A 14,933-nucleotide genomic window follows, 5' to 3' on the forward strand; every position below is an offset into this window, starting at 1 on the left:
AAATTGCATCAGATCGTACAAGCTTACAACACACATCTTATAAAATGTGACTTAAGTTGTCAATCGATGTTAAAATCTCTGAACATCGTATAAGACTGCAACACATCTCGCATAAAGGGTGACATAAATCGACATTCCATCGTCAGATTGCTTCAAGTCGTACAAGAGTTCGGCACACCTCGCATAAAGGGTGACTTAGATCGCCAATACATCGTCAGATTGCTTCAAGTCGTACAAGAGTTCAACACACCTCGCATTAAGGGTGACTTAAATCGCCAATTTATCATCATATCGCTTCAAGTCGTAAAAGGGTAAAACACACATCGCATAAAGTGTGGATGGAACTGTCAACCCTCCCATCATCGTAAATGCGCATGAATCGAATCCTCTAATGTATCGTACAAAACGACGCCAATGCGACATAAAGTACCAAAGTATTTCTAACATCGTAAATGACATCACATATGATGTTGTCGATGTCGTAAACCAGAAAATAACGAAAACATGTACGTATATTGCCTCCACTTTTGGTAGGTATATGCTTTTTTCTAACGTCATGTACGATGATTTGTGTCGACATAGACGTACGTATATCTTTTGATATACCTACCAAATTGTTGGCTGGGTTGTGTACCAATAAAATGCTTCTTAAGAAATCTTATGCGATCGTTATAAGATTTCATTTGACATCGGCGGAACTAAATACGACTTAATCCAACATACCGTAACTAAGTCGTATTTCATTGGGAAGTTGCCTCTTCTACGATGAATAAACGATATGGTCGAATGGTAAGTGTACATATTTACGATTCCGATTTGAGTTGCATCTATATACGAGTTCGACGATGATTTCTTTTACGATTTCATGTTGGCTGGGAAGGACCCGGATTAGATGTCAAATCCTAGAGAATTATGAATGATTGCACACTAACACAATAATCATTCTGGTTCCTCATTGGTTGAAATTTTGACTTTTTCAACTCTGTACTGCCTTGAGAGGAAAACACCATAAACGTTTCTCCCGATGGATAGAAAAAAAAGAAAAGGATTCTTACTCGGGATGAATAAGCCATAACGATGCTTAAAATCCCTCGAGAAAAAAAAAAAAAAAAAAAAAAAAGAAAAGGATTCTTGTTCGCAAGAAGAACCAGATTGTCACTCCCCTGGCTTGCATGGTTTTGCTCCTTTTGCGCGATTGGATGACATTGACAGAAAATCGAAAATTCCAATCGTGTCATTTCGTGTCTTTGTTTGCTATAGGCTCATTACTGAATCTGAAATTCGAATTTTTTTTATTTATCTGAATCTGAATTTAAGTTCAGAGATCTTCATTTTGAATTTAATTTCGAAAATAATTATTGATAATCGATGCTCAAATTCAAAAGTGATTCGATTTGTCTGGCATCACTTCCGTTTCCGAGTTCATCCGCTTTGTTGTTTTGTGCGAGTTAATTTTTTGTTTGACCCGGCGTTGTTGTTTGACCAAAGGAAGAATTTGCACAAGTTTAACGGCGACGACGAGTGTTTTGTCAACCGACGAATCGTGTTCTTTCGCGTGATAGCAATTTCAATTTTTTACGGTAAATTGTGCGGTTTTAGTGAGCAAATAATATCCTCCGGCATCGGTTATCGATTATTCACAATACGCGTTACATGGTGGTTCGTTTTTCGAATTGAATCGACTTCGCCGCGCCGCGGATTGTCAACAAGTTGCGGTGCGTCTCGCATTTCGCGTGTGTGAAAATATTAGCGTTGTTTACGTTTTGCTTCCTTGGGTGAATCCGGGGTTCTTGGGAATTGTGGTTGGTTGATTGGGGTTCGAATTCGGTTGGGAACCGAAAAGTGGGGCATAATGTCGATGGACGGGGTCCATAATATGTTGGTTTCGAGCCAGAACCTCACCTGGAGAGGTCCGCCGCGTTGCCCGAAATGCCATCAATCGTACACGGCTAGTTATGGTAGGAAAGGAATCTTTCTCGGTACAGAAATTTTTATTTTAAAAACTTCTTTTTTTTCACTTTCAGTGAAACAGGGAACGTCCCGGCGGGCGTTTATCCTGAAATGTGACCATATGATGTGCGAGCGATGCATCCGGGATCAGTATCATCGGCGGGAAGTGGTTTGCCGAATCTGCAACATCCGTACCCTGTTGGAACCGAAAAAACCGCTTTTCGAACAGCTGCAGCATTCGTTCCAAATGTTGGGTTTCGTTAATCAACGCCAATACGAGATTTCTCGGCTAAACAACAGTGGCCTCTCTCTGAGTTCCTTCAGTCCGGAAGCACCGGGAATTGAGTCGAACAAGCTGTTCGCCAGTATCAAGCAAGAGCACGACGATGCTGAAAGCGATCCGGCCAAAGAGTGTGCCGAGTGCAACATCACAACGACCCGGTACTTTTGCAAGGAATGTGATTCGCCGCTTTGCCGGGATTGCTTCGAAAAGATCCACCAAATCCATAAGGTGCTCTCGAAGCATAAGCTGTGCTCTCTTACCGCTCGGCGACTTATCCAAGAAGATTACGGCATTTGTGAGGAACACAAGCTCGCTACCGGGCTGTTTTGTACCAACTGTGAGTCAACGGTTTGTGCCCGGTGCCGGGATGAGGGCAAACATGCCGGCCATCTGTGCGTCACCGTCGAGGAACTGAACCGGAAGGATCACGTCCGGCTGGAGGGTCTGATCCGGGAAATGGAGCAAGCATTAGCCGTGAATGAGCTGGGTAAAAAGGTTAGTGCGTTGATCTGAAAATCCCTTTACATTTCAGAACAGTTTTGTTGAAGAGATAAAAACCACAATTCAAGTAAATCGAATTGTGGTTTCTTCACTTTTGGTTCCAATCAAAATCAGAACGAAATTATTACGCACTCGTAAATAACGAGTCGTAATAAAAAAAAAGTGTAATCCCTTTTAGAAAACGGTTCTATCAGTTTGTTTTTGTTTTGATTTGAATGACATAACCTCTAAATTGATAAATAAATGCGCCTTCAAGTATGCTACGGAGATAGCTAAATGAACGATTCGCGGACTTTGCGTTCGGCTAGCTATCGAATTGGGCCTATCACAGCTGATTCATCGCATCGCAGTGAATTTTTTGTTTGGACTCTTCCTTCCCTAAACGACGTTACTGAAATGTGCTGGAGTTGTTAAACACAGAATTTTTGTAACAATCGGTTTAACATTTCAACATTAATTGGAGGAATAGCAACAATGGCTATAAATAAGCGTCAAATATACCTAGAAATATGGGTTAATGGGTTGAGATTATCAGTTGAAATGGAATGGAAATTTATTTTATTTTTTTTAATGATATTTAACTTTTTTTTACATTTGTTGCGAAATCAGCGTTTCTATTGAATTGCAACACAAAATTCGAAATAGATCCACTTCGAATATGAGACTAAAATTTTTATTGTTACCCATTGAAGAATTCGAATTTCTTATTTTAATTTCATAATTTATTTGAATTCTGATAGATTAAATTTAAAATCGAATCTGGACATGATTCTAAAATACAAAATCTAATTTTGATAAGCTTTTTTACCGTAAGTTTATTCCAAACTTATGAATTCTTTTTCCAGTTTTTTAGTATGTTTATTGGATTTTGAACTTAAAATTTCACGTTTGATTTGATTTTTGGAATTGGAATTTCGTTCCGTACCCTAGGTTGCAATGGGTTAACGGCTGCGGTGTGTAAGTTTATGAAAATGATGGATAAAACTAGCATTTTCCTGACAGTGTCGTTACACACAATCTTATTGAACGTGGTTTCATAATTTGACCTGAATAAGTTGAGCTGCAGGACATTGTTATTTAGTGTAAATTCAGGGGTAGGTTCATAGATGACCATTTTTTCCAGCGCTTCCTTCCAGTTTGACAGTTTTCTGTATTTTTCAGTTTCTAGAAGCACAGCACACCATTCTAGTAGACCCCGTGCGATCAGTTTGCAACAGAATAGCTCCCAGTCCCGTTGGGCTTGCATCAGCCATTACTGAGGTACGATCATCTTTGTTGAAAAACCCCAGTATTTGAACTCTTTCTAATGCTGCTTTTATATCTTGGAAAGACTTCTGTTGGGCTGAAGTCCAAACAAACGAGGAATCTTTTATTAATAAAGCTCGGAGGGGTGCATCAAGGGTGACTAAACCAGGTATAAATTTTTTAAGATAATTCGCTAACCTCAAAAAAACGTCTTACTTCTGCTTCATTAGCGGGAGGGCGGAAAGAAGTTAGGTATTGCTTTAATCTTTTCATACGATGGAAAGACACCTTGTCTTGTTATTTTGTGCCCTAAGAAATTTATCTCAGAAACCCCAAAACAAACACTTATTCCAGTTTAACTCAACATTCCTATGCTTGAATCTTCGTAGTACCTGATCAGAAAAAAATTATTAGAAGAAAAACAACCATATGAAAAGGAACACGAATATATGTTCATTTTATACCAGAATAACATTGATTATCAGTTTGAATTTAGAGAAACTATGAAAAATTGACAAGTTTATATGAGTCTTACCAACTTGACGCGTTGATCGAGCTTCTTCTTGTTTTCACCTTCGATTTTAACGTTATCAAGGTACCAGTACGTATACCACTACATCCCACACTCAGAAAAATACTCTTACTATGTCATAATATTCTCTTATAAACTGGCGCCATAAGAAAAATCATTGAAATTCATAAGATTGTCTTATAACGCGAATGAATTCTTTAGATGAACATCTTCTTGAAAAGCACTTTTCACTATAAGAAAAAAACTCCATAAATCCGTACGACGATGAAAATTATTACTGATGGAGTAAATGAATGTGTTCATTATTTTTTCACAATGCTGTTCCTTCTTTTTTCATATGATATTTTTATGGAATCTGAAAGAATTTCATTACACTCTTATGAAAAACAATTTGGCACTCTGAGAAGCGGTTCATAAGACGCATCTTATGAAAATTATATTAAGAATTTGCCTGAGTGCATGAGAATTTCGTCCATCATCTTCTGGAACAATTCTGGTGCTGATACTTAACCAAATGGCAGACGTTTGAAACGGAATAGTCCCTTGTTCGTTATAAAAGTCGTTGCGTTCCTTGACTGTCCCTCCAATTCCACTTGTAGAAAAGCCTCCTTCATATCCAATTTGCTCCAATCCATTCCACGACCTAATCGGGCCAGATATTCATCCACGATAGGCATCGGATGTCGTTCACGAAGTACGGCTTCATTCACACGGCGTAGATCCAAAGAAATAAAAGTGGTTCGCCGTTGGATTTCCCGACAATTACTAATGGCGATACCCATGACGCAGGACCTCGCTGCTCTTCAATAATGTCCCTTGTCAACAACTGTTCGAGTTTCAAATTTACGGCATTTTCAAGTGGTATTGGAACTCTTTGGATTGGTTGAAATACCGGCTTAATATCAGGATCCAGTAGAATGTGCACCCTGATATTTTTAATTTTAGCGAAAGGTTTGATTTTCTCGTTGGCTTAATTTACTTCTGAGTCCATATCTAGTCTAATTTTAAGAATTCCCAATTCTTTTGAAGTCTTATCTCCAAGCAGACATCGTTGACCTCCCTGTATTACGAAAAAATCGGCCTTTACTGTCTTTTTTCCTAGCACAACATCGGCTATAAAGGTTTCAACTATGTTCAGAGGCTTATCACTAGCATAGCATTTTTTGATTCATATATTTGAATATTTCGATGCTTGAGCGATTCCCAGACTTTGTCCGATATAAGGTTTACATCAGACCCTAAATCAATCAACATATCCAGATCAGCTCCAACTAGTTTACAAGTTACCACATTCGACAAATTTCCAGAATAAAAAGCATAATAATCTTTTGGATCTGCCGAAGTTTTTGGTTCCCCTGGGATGCACGGTTGCTCGACTACCTGCCTCACTTTCTTGGTTGTATTCAAATTTGGCAAAGATTTGGGTTTCTAGATCTACAGTGATCATCAAAATGACGAACAACATTACAAATACGACACTTTACATTTCGTGCTGGACATATTGCTGAAGAAGCGAAATGGTCACGTTGTCCACAATTTTTACATGCGTATTCGTGTCTTGGTGGAACCGATGAATTGATTTCTGGAATATTTTGGATCGTAAAGGGTGATACGATCAAAATTTGGTCAAGGGAAAACGCGTGTAAATCGGTTAAATCGTTTATTTAAGAAATCAAATTAAATTTCTTCTTCAAGTTTAATTAGTATAAAATTCAGGAAAAATATTCAGTTAGGCTTCCGCTTTTCCAAATCCGAATTGCCGGGCCTTACGCTTAACCCCTGCCATCAGATTTTGTACAGCCAACTTGTCCACCTTCTTCGCCGCAGAAAGCCAGTTTGCCTTGAACTGCTGCACGTCCTTAGCAGTTTTTTTGGTCTTCTTTAGGTTCCGCTTGACAATAGCCCAGTATTTCTCAATTGGGCGGAGCTCTGGCGTGTTAGGAGGGTTCTCGTCCTTGGGAACCACCCGCACGTTGTTGGCGGCGTACCACTCCATGGCCTTTTTACCGCAATGGCATGATGCCAAATCCGGCCAAAACAGTACGGAACAACCGCGTTTCTTCAGGAAAGGCAGCAGACGTTTATTCAAACACTCGTTCACGTAAATTTCTTGGTTGACAGTCCCGGAAGCTATGAAAATGCTGCTTCTCAAGCCACAGGTACAGATGGCTTGCCAAACCAGATATTTCTTCGCGAACTTTGACAGTTTCATGTGCTTGAAAATATCTGCTAGCTTTCCCCTTCATTTTGCCGTATAAAACTCCTGTCCCAGAAGCTGCTTGTAGTCGGCTTTGACGTAGGTTTCGTCGTCCTTTACCACGCAGTCAAACTTCGTCAGCATCGTCGTGTACATCTTCCGGGATCGCGCTTTGGCCGTCGTATTTTGTTTATCATCGCGATTTGGAAACACTACCTTCTTGTAAGTCGATAGTCCGGCTTGTTTTGTGGCTCGATGCACGGTTGTAGACGATACACCCAGCTTATTTGCGACATCTCGGAGAGAAAGGTTAGGGTTTCGCTTAAAACTACCGGTAACTCTCTTTGTCGTCTCAGCGGCTTCCGGTTTTCGATTTCCCTCCGATCCAGACTTCCTGGCTGTCGACAAACGTTCCCCAAACACTTTAATTACATTTGTAACGAGTAGTTCGGATTTTCGCGCTGCGCGAGCAAAATTTTGATACGCTGCTCTCATTCCTTGGACGGCATTTTGACAACTGAAGAGTGAATTCCACAATCAAAATAGGTGCAACATTCTACACACACACACACACACACACACACACACACACACACACACACACACACACACACACACCTTCAAAATAAGGGGTGATCAGGTTTTCAAATGCAAAATTGGAAGAAATACGCCAAGTTGATATTGACCAAATTTCGACCGTATCACCCTTTATTTCCAATTTTTAAGTATGTTTATTGGATTTTGAAGTTCTGCTAATTGCACAATCCTGACAATGTGTAACACCAATTTTTTATATAGCAGATCATTTAGGGATCCTAAATTCGTATATAAGGTATATCAGGACATTTCTCTTCGGAAAAAACGTTATGGATGAATTTTGATCATATATTTTTATTTACTTTTTCTAGTGTATTTACAAATGTGATATATTTGCATATATTTGAGTAAAGTATAAATTTGTCTTAGGATTTTTTAACTAATCCATCGGATCCGATTTTTTTTCCCATCATACACACACCTACTTGTATGGCGCCTTCTTAAGCATACTCACACACACGCACTTCCAATCAATCGTTATAAGGGGCCAACGTTTTTTTGTTTTTTTTTTGTTTGCTTTCACTATTCTGCGGATTTCAGTCTTCATCCCCTGCTGCCAGTTCAGTGCAAGTATGTATATTGAAATCTCGAGTTTAAACTCTCTCACTCTCTTTTAAACAGGCTCACACAATTTTTCAACCAGTTTTGCTGCAAGTGCAATTTGCGCAGTCACTCCCACTTGGTGCGTTAAGATTAAAGGTAACCAATTCGATATCTGACCCATCTCGTCAAACAGTTGGCAATGGTGCCAGTTTTTTTTAATTTGTTTTTTTTTTCTCCCATCCATCGGTAACGTAACTTAAGTGATAAGAGACGTTGTTTTTTTTCTCATTTCTCGATGGAGTTACTCTAAAATTTAGCATCGATGACTCTATACCGGATAGAAATGCATAAATAGTAGGTAGCAGATGATGAGCTTATCCTATAACGTGATTCGAAACTGGACGTCATAAATACTTTCGCTTTCTACTCGCGGAGATGAAAAAGAAATAATGGAAACATTTATACGAAACTAAACCCTACGCTATCGATCGTCTTGAAGAAGGTATAAATAAGTCCTTAGCCTCTAATAGTATTTTATGTTTTTTTTTGTTTTCACACAACATCAAGCTACTTTTAGCAGACTAATACGATCTGGCGCGAGCACTAAAGCGCAACAAAAAAAAAAGTCAACTTCACTGGAATTACGAGACATTCTCAAATCGGGGGAGAACCTTCCAGGAATCGTAATCGTTTCCAGTTTCTTTTCAATCGTATTTACATTTTTTTCGTTTTTGTTTTTGTATCTTCTACTATCAAGCGATGATTCGGTTTAATCCTCAGAATAATTTCAATTTCAATAACTATTTACTATGTTTTAAAAGCTAAGAGTGAAAAATGGGACATTTATACGGAGAAAAGCCTTGTTATTTGTTTTTTTTTATCATACAGTTCAAAGGCGTCATCAATTCTTTTAAATTTATTCTGTGTCCAATTTCTTGTTATGAGTCCTTACAAACTTTTTATTCCTAATGTGGGCTCCAAAGGTTTCATTTTCAATTTCCAATTTTTTAACTTGATTCTGATATATTCTCCTTCTTAGCTTGATCAATGTCGTTCAAGTTTTCTTCAAAAATTTTAATATGCTCTTCATCCAACGTTTCGAATTTTAATCAATACATCAACCAATCTAAAAATAACAATCGGGTGGCTTAAAATTTGAAATTCTGAAAATTTACTCTTTGACCGAGATATTTTTAAATTGGAATGTAGTTAAAAAAAAATGTTTTTTTTTCAAAACAAAAAAAAATGGCACCTCTGAAATTTAATACATTGTAGACAGAGGTGCCAGGTGTCCTGATTTATCAGGATTTGCCCTGATTTTCGAGAGACCGTCCTGATTTTTCAAAAACTCTCGAGTTGTCCTGATTTTTGAAAATTTGTCCCTAAAATGTCCGGATTTGTCCTGATTTTCGGTATGATCGAATTTGTAGTTAAATTATGAGAAAATCGAATAAATAGGTTATAAAATAGTTAAACTCATTAAATTGTGTTTTTCGATAAGAACTACCGGCCAGCCTACAAGTTGCGCACTGTTGTTGCATAAATCATGGAGTTTACAGCACCTGTATTGCGCCTTTATTTATGCAATCTAAGCAGAAATCCTTATTGTTTCCATGAATAAAGAGGTGTCCTGAAAAAATCCTGATTTTTAACTTCGAGTTGTCCTGATTTTTGACGTAAACACCTGGCACCCCTGATTGTAGACGAGAGTGTTTTCCCTATCAGATACTTTATTGCTGGAAACGCTTTTGGAAGCACTCCAAATTTTCATGCTTAAGTTTTTTAAGGTACCTTGAAAAAAAAATTCAACTGAGCAAGTTAAAAAAACGGAAGTCTAATCTAAATTTTTGAAGAAAAAAAAATTAAAATGTTAATAAAAATTTAAACTAAAGTACAAGTGAACTTCTGAAAAGAATAAAAGTTTCTGGCAACATTGCAAAACCACTTGAAGTGTTTCGTGATCAAAATGTATGTGTTTATTCAAAAAAAAATGTACTTCAAACTGGAGTTTTCAATGCATTAAAAATCTCTTCACGATGTGAGTAAAAGTTTTTTTTTATTTTTTTTTTACTTTTAAATATTTCGGGTTTTTTCATCATCATAAGTTGCCCCTAAAATCATTTAATCTAGTTGTTTATAGAGAAGTATTTGAACATGCTTTACAGAGTTACCAAATATGATGTTTTTTTTTTGTATTTACAGATTTTAAGCACACTCATATTTATAAAACTTTTGTAAACATTTTCAATCAAAGACAACTACCGAATAAGATTAGTAATTAGCAACTTGTAATCTTTGCCAACAAAGTCAATTTGTTTAAATATAACAAAAAAATGTCAATATTGGCTCTTATAAATTTTATCGGCACACTGTTTCTTTCCTTTTAAGCTTTCGTGATAAAAGCTCAAAATATGATTTTCGTTTTTCTTCAGTGAACTTAAATATATTTTCAGTTTTCTACAGATGGAAATTTTGTGTTTTTTCTGCAGTGTTGCCGAAAATTAGTTTTATAGATTTTTGAAAATTTTGAATCAAAATTGGTACCCCTTTTTCAATGCTCTAATTTAAAAATGTTCAATATTTTACCGTGCATCTAGAGATGCCGGGATTTTTTAAATTTCAACAAAAAGGTAGTGTGAAAACTTTTAATGAAAATTTATTTATTAACTTAATTTATTAAAGCCGATCAAACTGATTGATAAAATTCAAAATTCAGAAAATAATTTTCATTTTATGATGTTATTAAATTTTAAAATTATATCGCCAACATTGAAGTTTTGATGCTTTCATGAGCTCAGTCAGTCCTTTTCCAATATTTTCGATGGATCGTTTAAGAAAACTATAAAAAAATCTTTTTTAATGTCATTTTTAAAATTGGTTAAATTTTTTAGGAACACTGCATTTTAATTTCTAAGCTTTCACTGTTAACTGTTTTCAGTCTTTAACAATTTTTTTTTCAAGATCGCATTTACACTATAAAGCATATGTTTTTTTTGCAGTGCTGCCAGAAACGTCATTTTCTTTTTTATTTCATTTAAAATAGGAGAATTGAAGTCAAAGTTCCATCGTAATTTTGTACCACCATAAAAAAAATAAATTTCAGAATTTAGTATTTTTTTAATTTTGCATCTTGTTTTTAAAAAATTAGAAAAATAGTAGAGATGCCATATGTTTTTCATAAAAGTTTTTTTTAAGTTGTGTGAAAGCTGTGAAAAATAAATGTATTTTTATAGACATTATACAAATTTGTCAAAAACGTTTAACATAAGGTTGACAGAAATTTTTTTTCAGCACGTATTCGAGCCGGACAAATCTGACTTATTTAATCTAAAAACCTAGCAAAATCCGGGCATTTGATTTCAAAATTGTAGACTAAAATTAGGGCAATATCCGGACAAATTTGGTAAAAACTTAGGAATTATTCATCAAAAATCAAGAAAATAAAATGTCCATCCAAATTTAGCAGTAAATTTTAATTTTTAATTTTAGGCTTTCAAAAAACCTTTCATGGTTATATTTTAACTTTCTCAAAAAAAAGCTTTTGCAACGCATGAATAAAAAAAAATACAGCACAATTTGTTTTTTTTTTTTTAGTTTAATTCGAGAATGAGAATAAACCCGGGAAAATCCTGGCAACCGGGCTACCGAATATTACATAAAATATCCGGGCAAACCCGAATAAAACCGGGTAATCTGGCAACCTCAGTTTAACCAGCAATTTTTTTAAATCAGACCTAAAATTGATTTTGAAAATTTAAAATTTTCATTTTTTAAACAAACTTTGTGAAGGGAAAAACTAAGGAATTCCAATGCAGAAAACAATCGTGATAACACTAGTTAGAGTTAAAGATTCGAACGTTGGTTTTGAAGCATTTTTTCTTCGAAATCGAACAGCGTACATTAAAGTGTGGTCATAAACTTATGGGGACTTCCCAAGCTCAACATCTTGTAGCTCTCAACCCCTTTTGGGTTGATTCATTTTAAAAAGAAACTGTACAAAATTTCCCGTTTATTAAACAACCTTCAAAAGCCTTAAGGTCACAGAATATGTGTTGAAAAAAGTCTAAATTTGCATTAAAAAAATGAAAAATGTTTTCGCAACACTGTTACTTTTTTTCAAAATTTACAAAGTTAAATTCTTGAGGAAACAACTTTCCGAAAGGAAGTAATAAAAGTACAACTTATTTTTCAATTTAATTCCTTGACGGTATAAAAGTACAAAGCTGCTACAGTGCTGCCAATTACGATTTTTTCGTAAATTTTCCCTATTTTCATAGAAATTTCCTTCCTTCTTTCATAGTCTTAAGGGGGTCGTCTTATGATTATCTGATTTAGTTAAAATTTTGTAGACTTCCTTTTATTGTTGATTAGTTCAGGTTTAAGAGCTTCCAGGTTTTAAGGAAGCTTAGAAATTGGGCCACCCTATTGTACGTTCACGACTTCAATTCTGAATTCTGATTCGATGCTCACTTTCTGGTGATACAGGTTCAAAAAATCGATTCTCGACTCTTACTTTTTCCTCCTACTTTCGTCCTCATCGTAACCCTTCGTCGGGGTCAAATGACCACTCGTACCGTCGTGTTTAACCTCAATCCGGGCTCCCCGCATGGTGTGCATAAGTGCATCTAGAGGTGGTCCCGAAGAGGTTGGAGTCGCAATCGTACTACTACTTACGCTGCTAATGCTTGTGCTAACACTGCTCCCGGTACTGGAGGCATAATGAGCATCCGTAGCAGGTTCCTCCGCGTGATGTAGAACAATCGGTCCTGGCAGTGGTCCCAGTGGTCCGAGCGCCGGTTCTTCGTAATCTTCCGTTCCGGTCGAACTGGTCGGGGCACTTGGAGCCGTCACCACAATCGGTCCCTTTACGGCCAGGGCCCGACCTCGGACGTAATCCTTATCGATGTCTTCCAGGGTGATCGGAGTAACGGCCCCATCATGATCATCGGCCAGCTGTCCTGGAGTTACGATAGGTTCCGGAGTTGGTCCGCTAATGCCACCGGCTGCCACTACAGGCTCCAACGAGTTTTCCGTAACGTACTGAATCGGATGTGGTTGGTTCTGATTGTACCGGTTGTCGTTGTCCTCCAGCTTGTTCCCATTCAGTTCATCATTTTCATTATCGACCGGGGCTTTAGTAACGGCCTTACCTTTGGCCCTCTGCTGTTTCATTTTTTCCTCCATTTCCTGGAACTTGATGGCGAGGTACCTGTTGAAAAAACGTCAAATAGAGTTAACTTGACCTTAGGATTGCACGCCTACACCTACTTATCAACCAGCGGTCCGCTATAGTCTTCCGGGAACTTCGGGGTGAAGGGCAGGATGTACTTGTAGAGTCGTTCATTGAGCACGTACAGCTGAGCCGTTGTCGAGCATTTCACGTTGAACCACCAATCGCAAGTCAGGGCAACCTTCGAAAAGGAGGAAAAAGAAAAATTAAAAAGAAATATGGGTACTCTACTGAATCGTTACACCTTCCCCCTTCTGTAAAATAACGTAAGACAATTTAGTAATTATCTTTAGTTAATATTCCAAGAACTTAACCAATCGTGTTATATTCGATCTACACTGTGGCGAGAAGTTTTCAAGTTTTCAACCGCAACGACACAATTCAAAATAAATGACTCATCAATTAGTGGACACAAGAACCCTACTCCACCATTACAAATCTTCAAGACGATCTTGTTCGTTCTAACATCAGCGTAACTCCCAACTTACGAGAGACTAATTTCAAGCCTTCCTTTCTCTCTCAAGAGAGCCTCTAGTCCCACATATTTTCATCCTCTTCACTCTTAATTGGCTATAGAAATTTTATCTTTTGATATCACCAGTGCTTCTTACAAAAATCCATCTGATTGTCCAAGCCCTAGGTTTACTGGTTAATCAGAAGACAATGTTTGAGGAATGTCTGTTGACAATACAGTTAATCAAGATACGTATCCGTAGAGACTTCGAGGTGGTAACGAAAACATTACATATCTGTTTCTTGAGGTTCCCAACCCAAGGAATTTGTCAACGTGGAAAATAGGAAGGAAAGTTCAGATATCTAGCCTAGTCCAAAACCAGATGAAGACGACTGGTTGAGAGGCGGACTCCAAGTTGGCGTGGACTTAATATTTGGTGTCGATAAACTGACCTTGACCTTGTTGACCTTGGAAAGAATATAGAGGGACAATCTTCTGAACAATCTCTGGGACTCACTGTTCTGCGAGAGTAAGACCGTAGGACTGCCCTCCTAAATAAGCAATTTTCGGTCAAAACACTTATCGATGGATGGAGTCAATTTTAGTTTTTCTCTGGCGGGATATACCATAGGTGTAGAGCGATTTCCGGTGCCTGGAAAATTCATCTGAGCCATTGCCGGATGAACCTTTCGCCGTAAACCATCAGAATAGTTCCGTAAGAAGTCCTATGAGGGCGACCAATGAGTCTCGCTAGGTAAGAAGACCTCTAGTCGTTAAGAGGAAAAATCAGACCTTGATTCATCACGAGGAGAGGTCGGGGCTTGAGTCGTTAAATGGGAGGTCAGGCATTGAATCATCAAGATGAGAGGACATTAATGGATGTATGCTGAAGATTTTTTAGTTCATGAGTATTGCCGGAGAGCGCACAAACGCATTTCGGAGTTGGACCAAAGGAGGAACAAAATGTTGTCGCTTATTAAGACTAGGATCATTACCTATCTCTGTTGACTCTCCAGAAGTTTCTTCCAGAATCGTCAGCTACGGTTTATAAAAACCGAGTAATTCAAGAAAATGAGGTCTCAAAAATGGCTCTACAAAGGTCGAAATTCAATTCAAACCTAAGGAACATTCCTTATAACGAGCTTCTACCCGTATCTATCAAACCAGTGGAGAACTGAAATGGGTTTAGGTGTCTTCTCTATGTCTTATTAAACGGAGAGGTACTCATACTCGGAATATACTATCGGATCTTAAGGTATCGGAGCTCCAGTTTTGTTGGAAACCCAAGAATACAGGCTACAGCTGTTAGAAAGCTTAGAGAACAGAAAATCGACCTAATCCTAATGTCAACGCTTTTAATGACATAACACACTAGACCAGGGATGAGCAACGCGTGGTCCG

General features: G+C 37.5%; 2 protein-coding genes across 3 annotated transcripts in view; one reads left to right on the forward strand and one right to left on the reverse strand.

The window, feature by feature from the left end:
- The first annotated feature begins 1,494 nt into the window (after window positions 1-1,494).
- The window catches only part of LOC129740152 (tudor domain-containing protein 6), a 360,358-nt gene continuing 346,919 nt past the window's right edge, over window positions 1,495-14,933 (forward strand). The window contains exons 1-2 of the mRNA XM_055731764.1: window positions 1,495-1,958; window positions 2,025-2,728. Coding sequence (XP_055587739.1) covers window positions 1,853-1,958; window positions 2,025-2,728 — 810 coding nt within the window. The 5' untranslated portion in view covers window positions 1,495-1,852. The remainder of the gene's footprint in view (window positions 1,959-2,024; window positions 2,729-14,933) is intronic.
- The window catches only part of LOC129740153 (uncharacterized), a 288,116-nt gene continuing 280,889 nt past the window's right edge, over window positions 7,707-14,933 (reverse strand). For both annotated transcript variants that reach the window (XM_055731765.1, XM_055731766.1), the window contains 2 exons: window positions 13,117-13,259; window positions 7,707-13,057 (listed from right to left, as the gene is read on the reverse strand). In XM_055731765.1, the coding sequence (XP_055587740.1) occupies window positions 12,358-13,057; window positions 13,117-13,259 (843 nt within the window). In that variant the 3' untranslated portion in view covers window positions 7,707-12,357. The remainder of the gene's footprint in view (window positions 13,058-13,116; window positions 13,260-14,933) is intronic.

This window comes from Uranotaenia lowii, chromosome 1 (assembly GCF_029784155.1).
Source record: "Uranotaenia lowii strain MFRU-FL chromosome 1, ASM2978415v1, whole genome shotgun sequence".
NCBI classification, from domain to species: Eukaryota; Metazoa; Arthropoda; class Insecta; order Diptera; family Culicidae; genus Uranotaenia; species Uranotaenia lowii.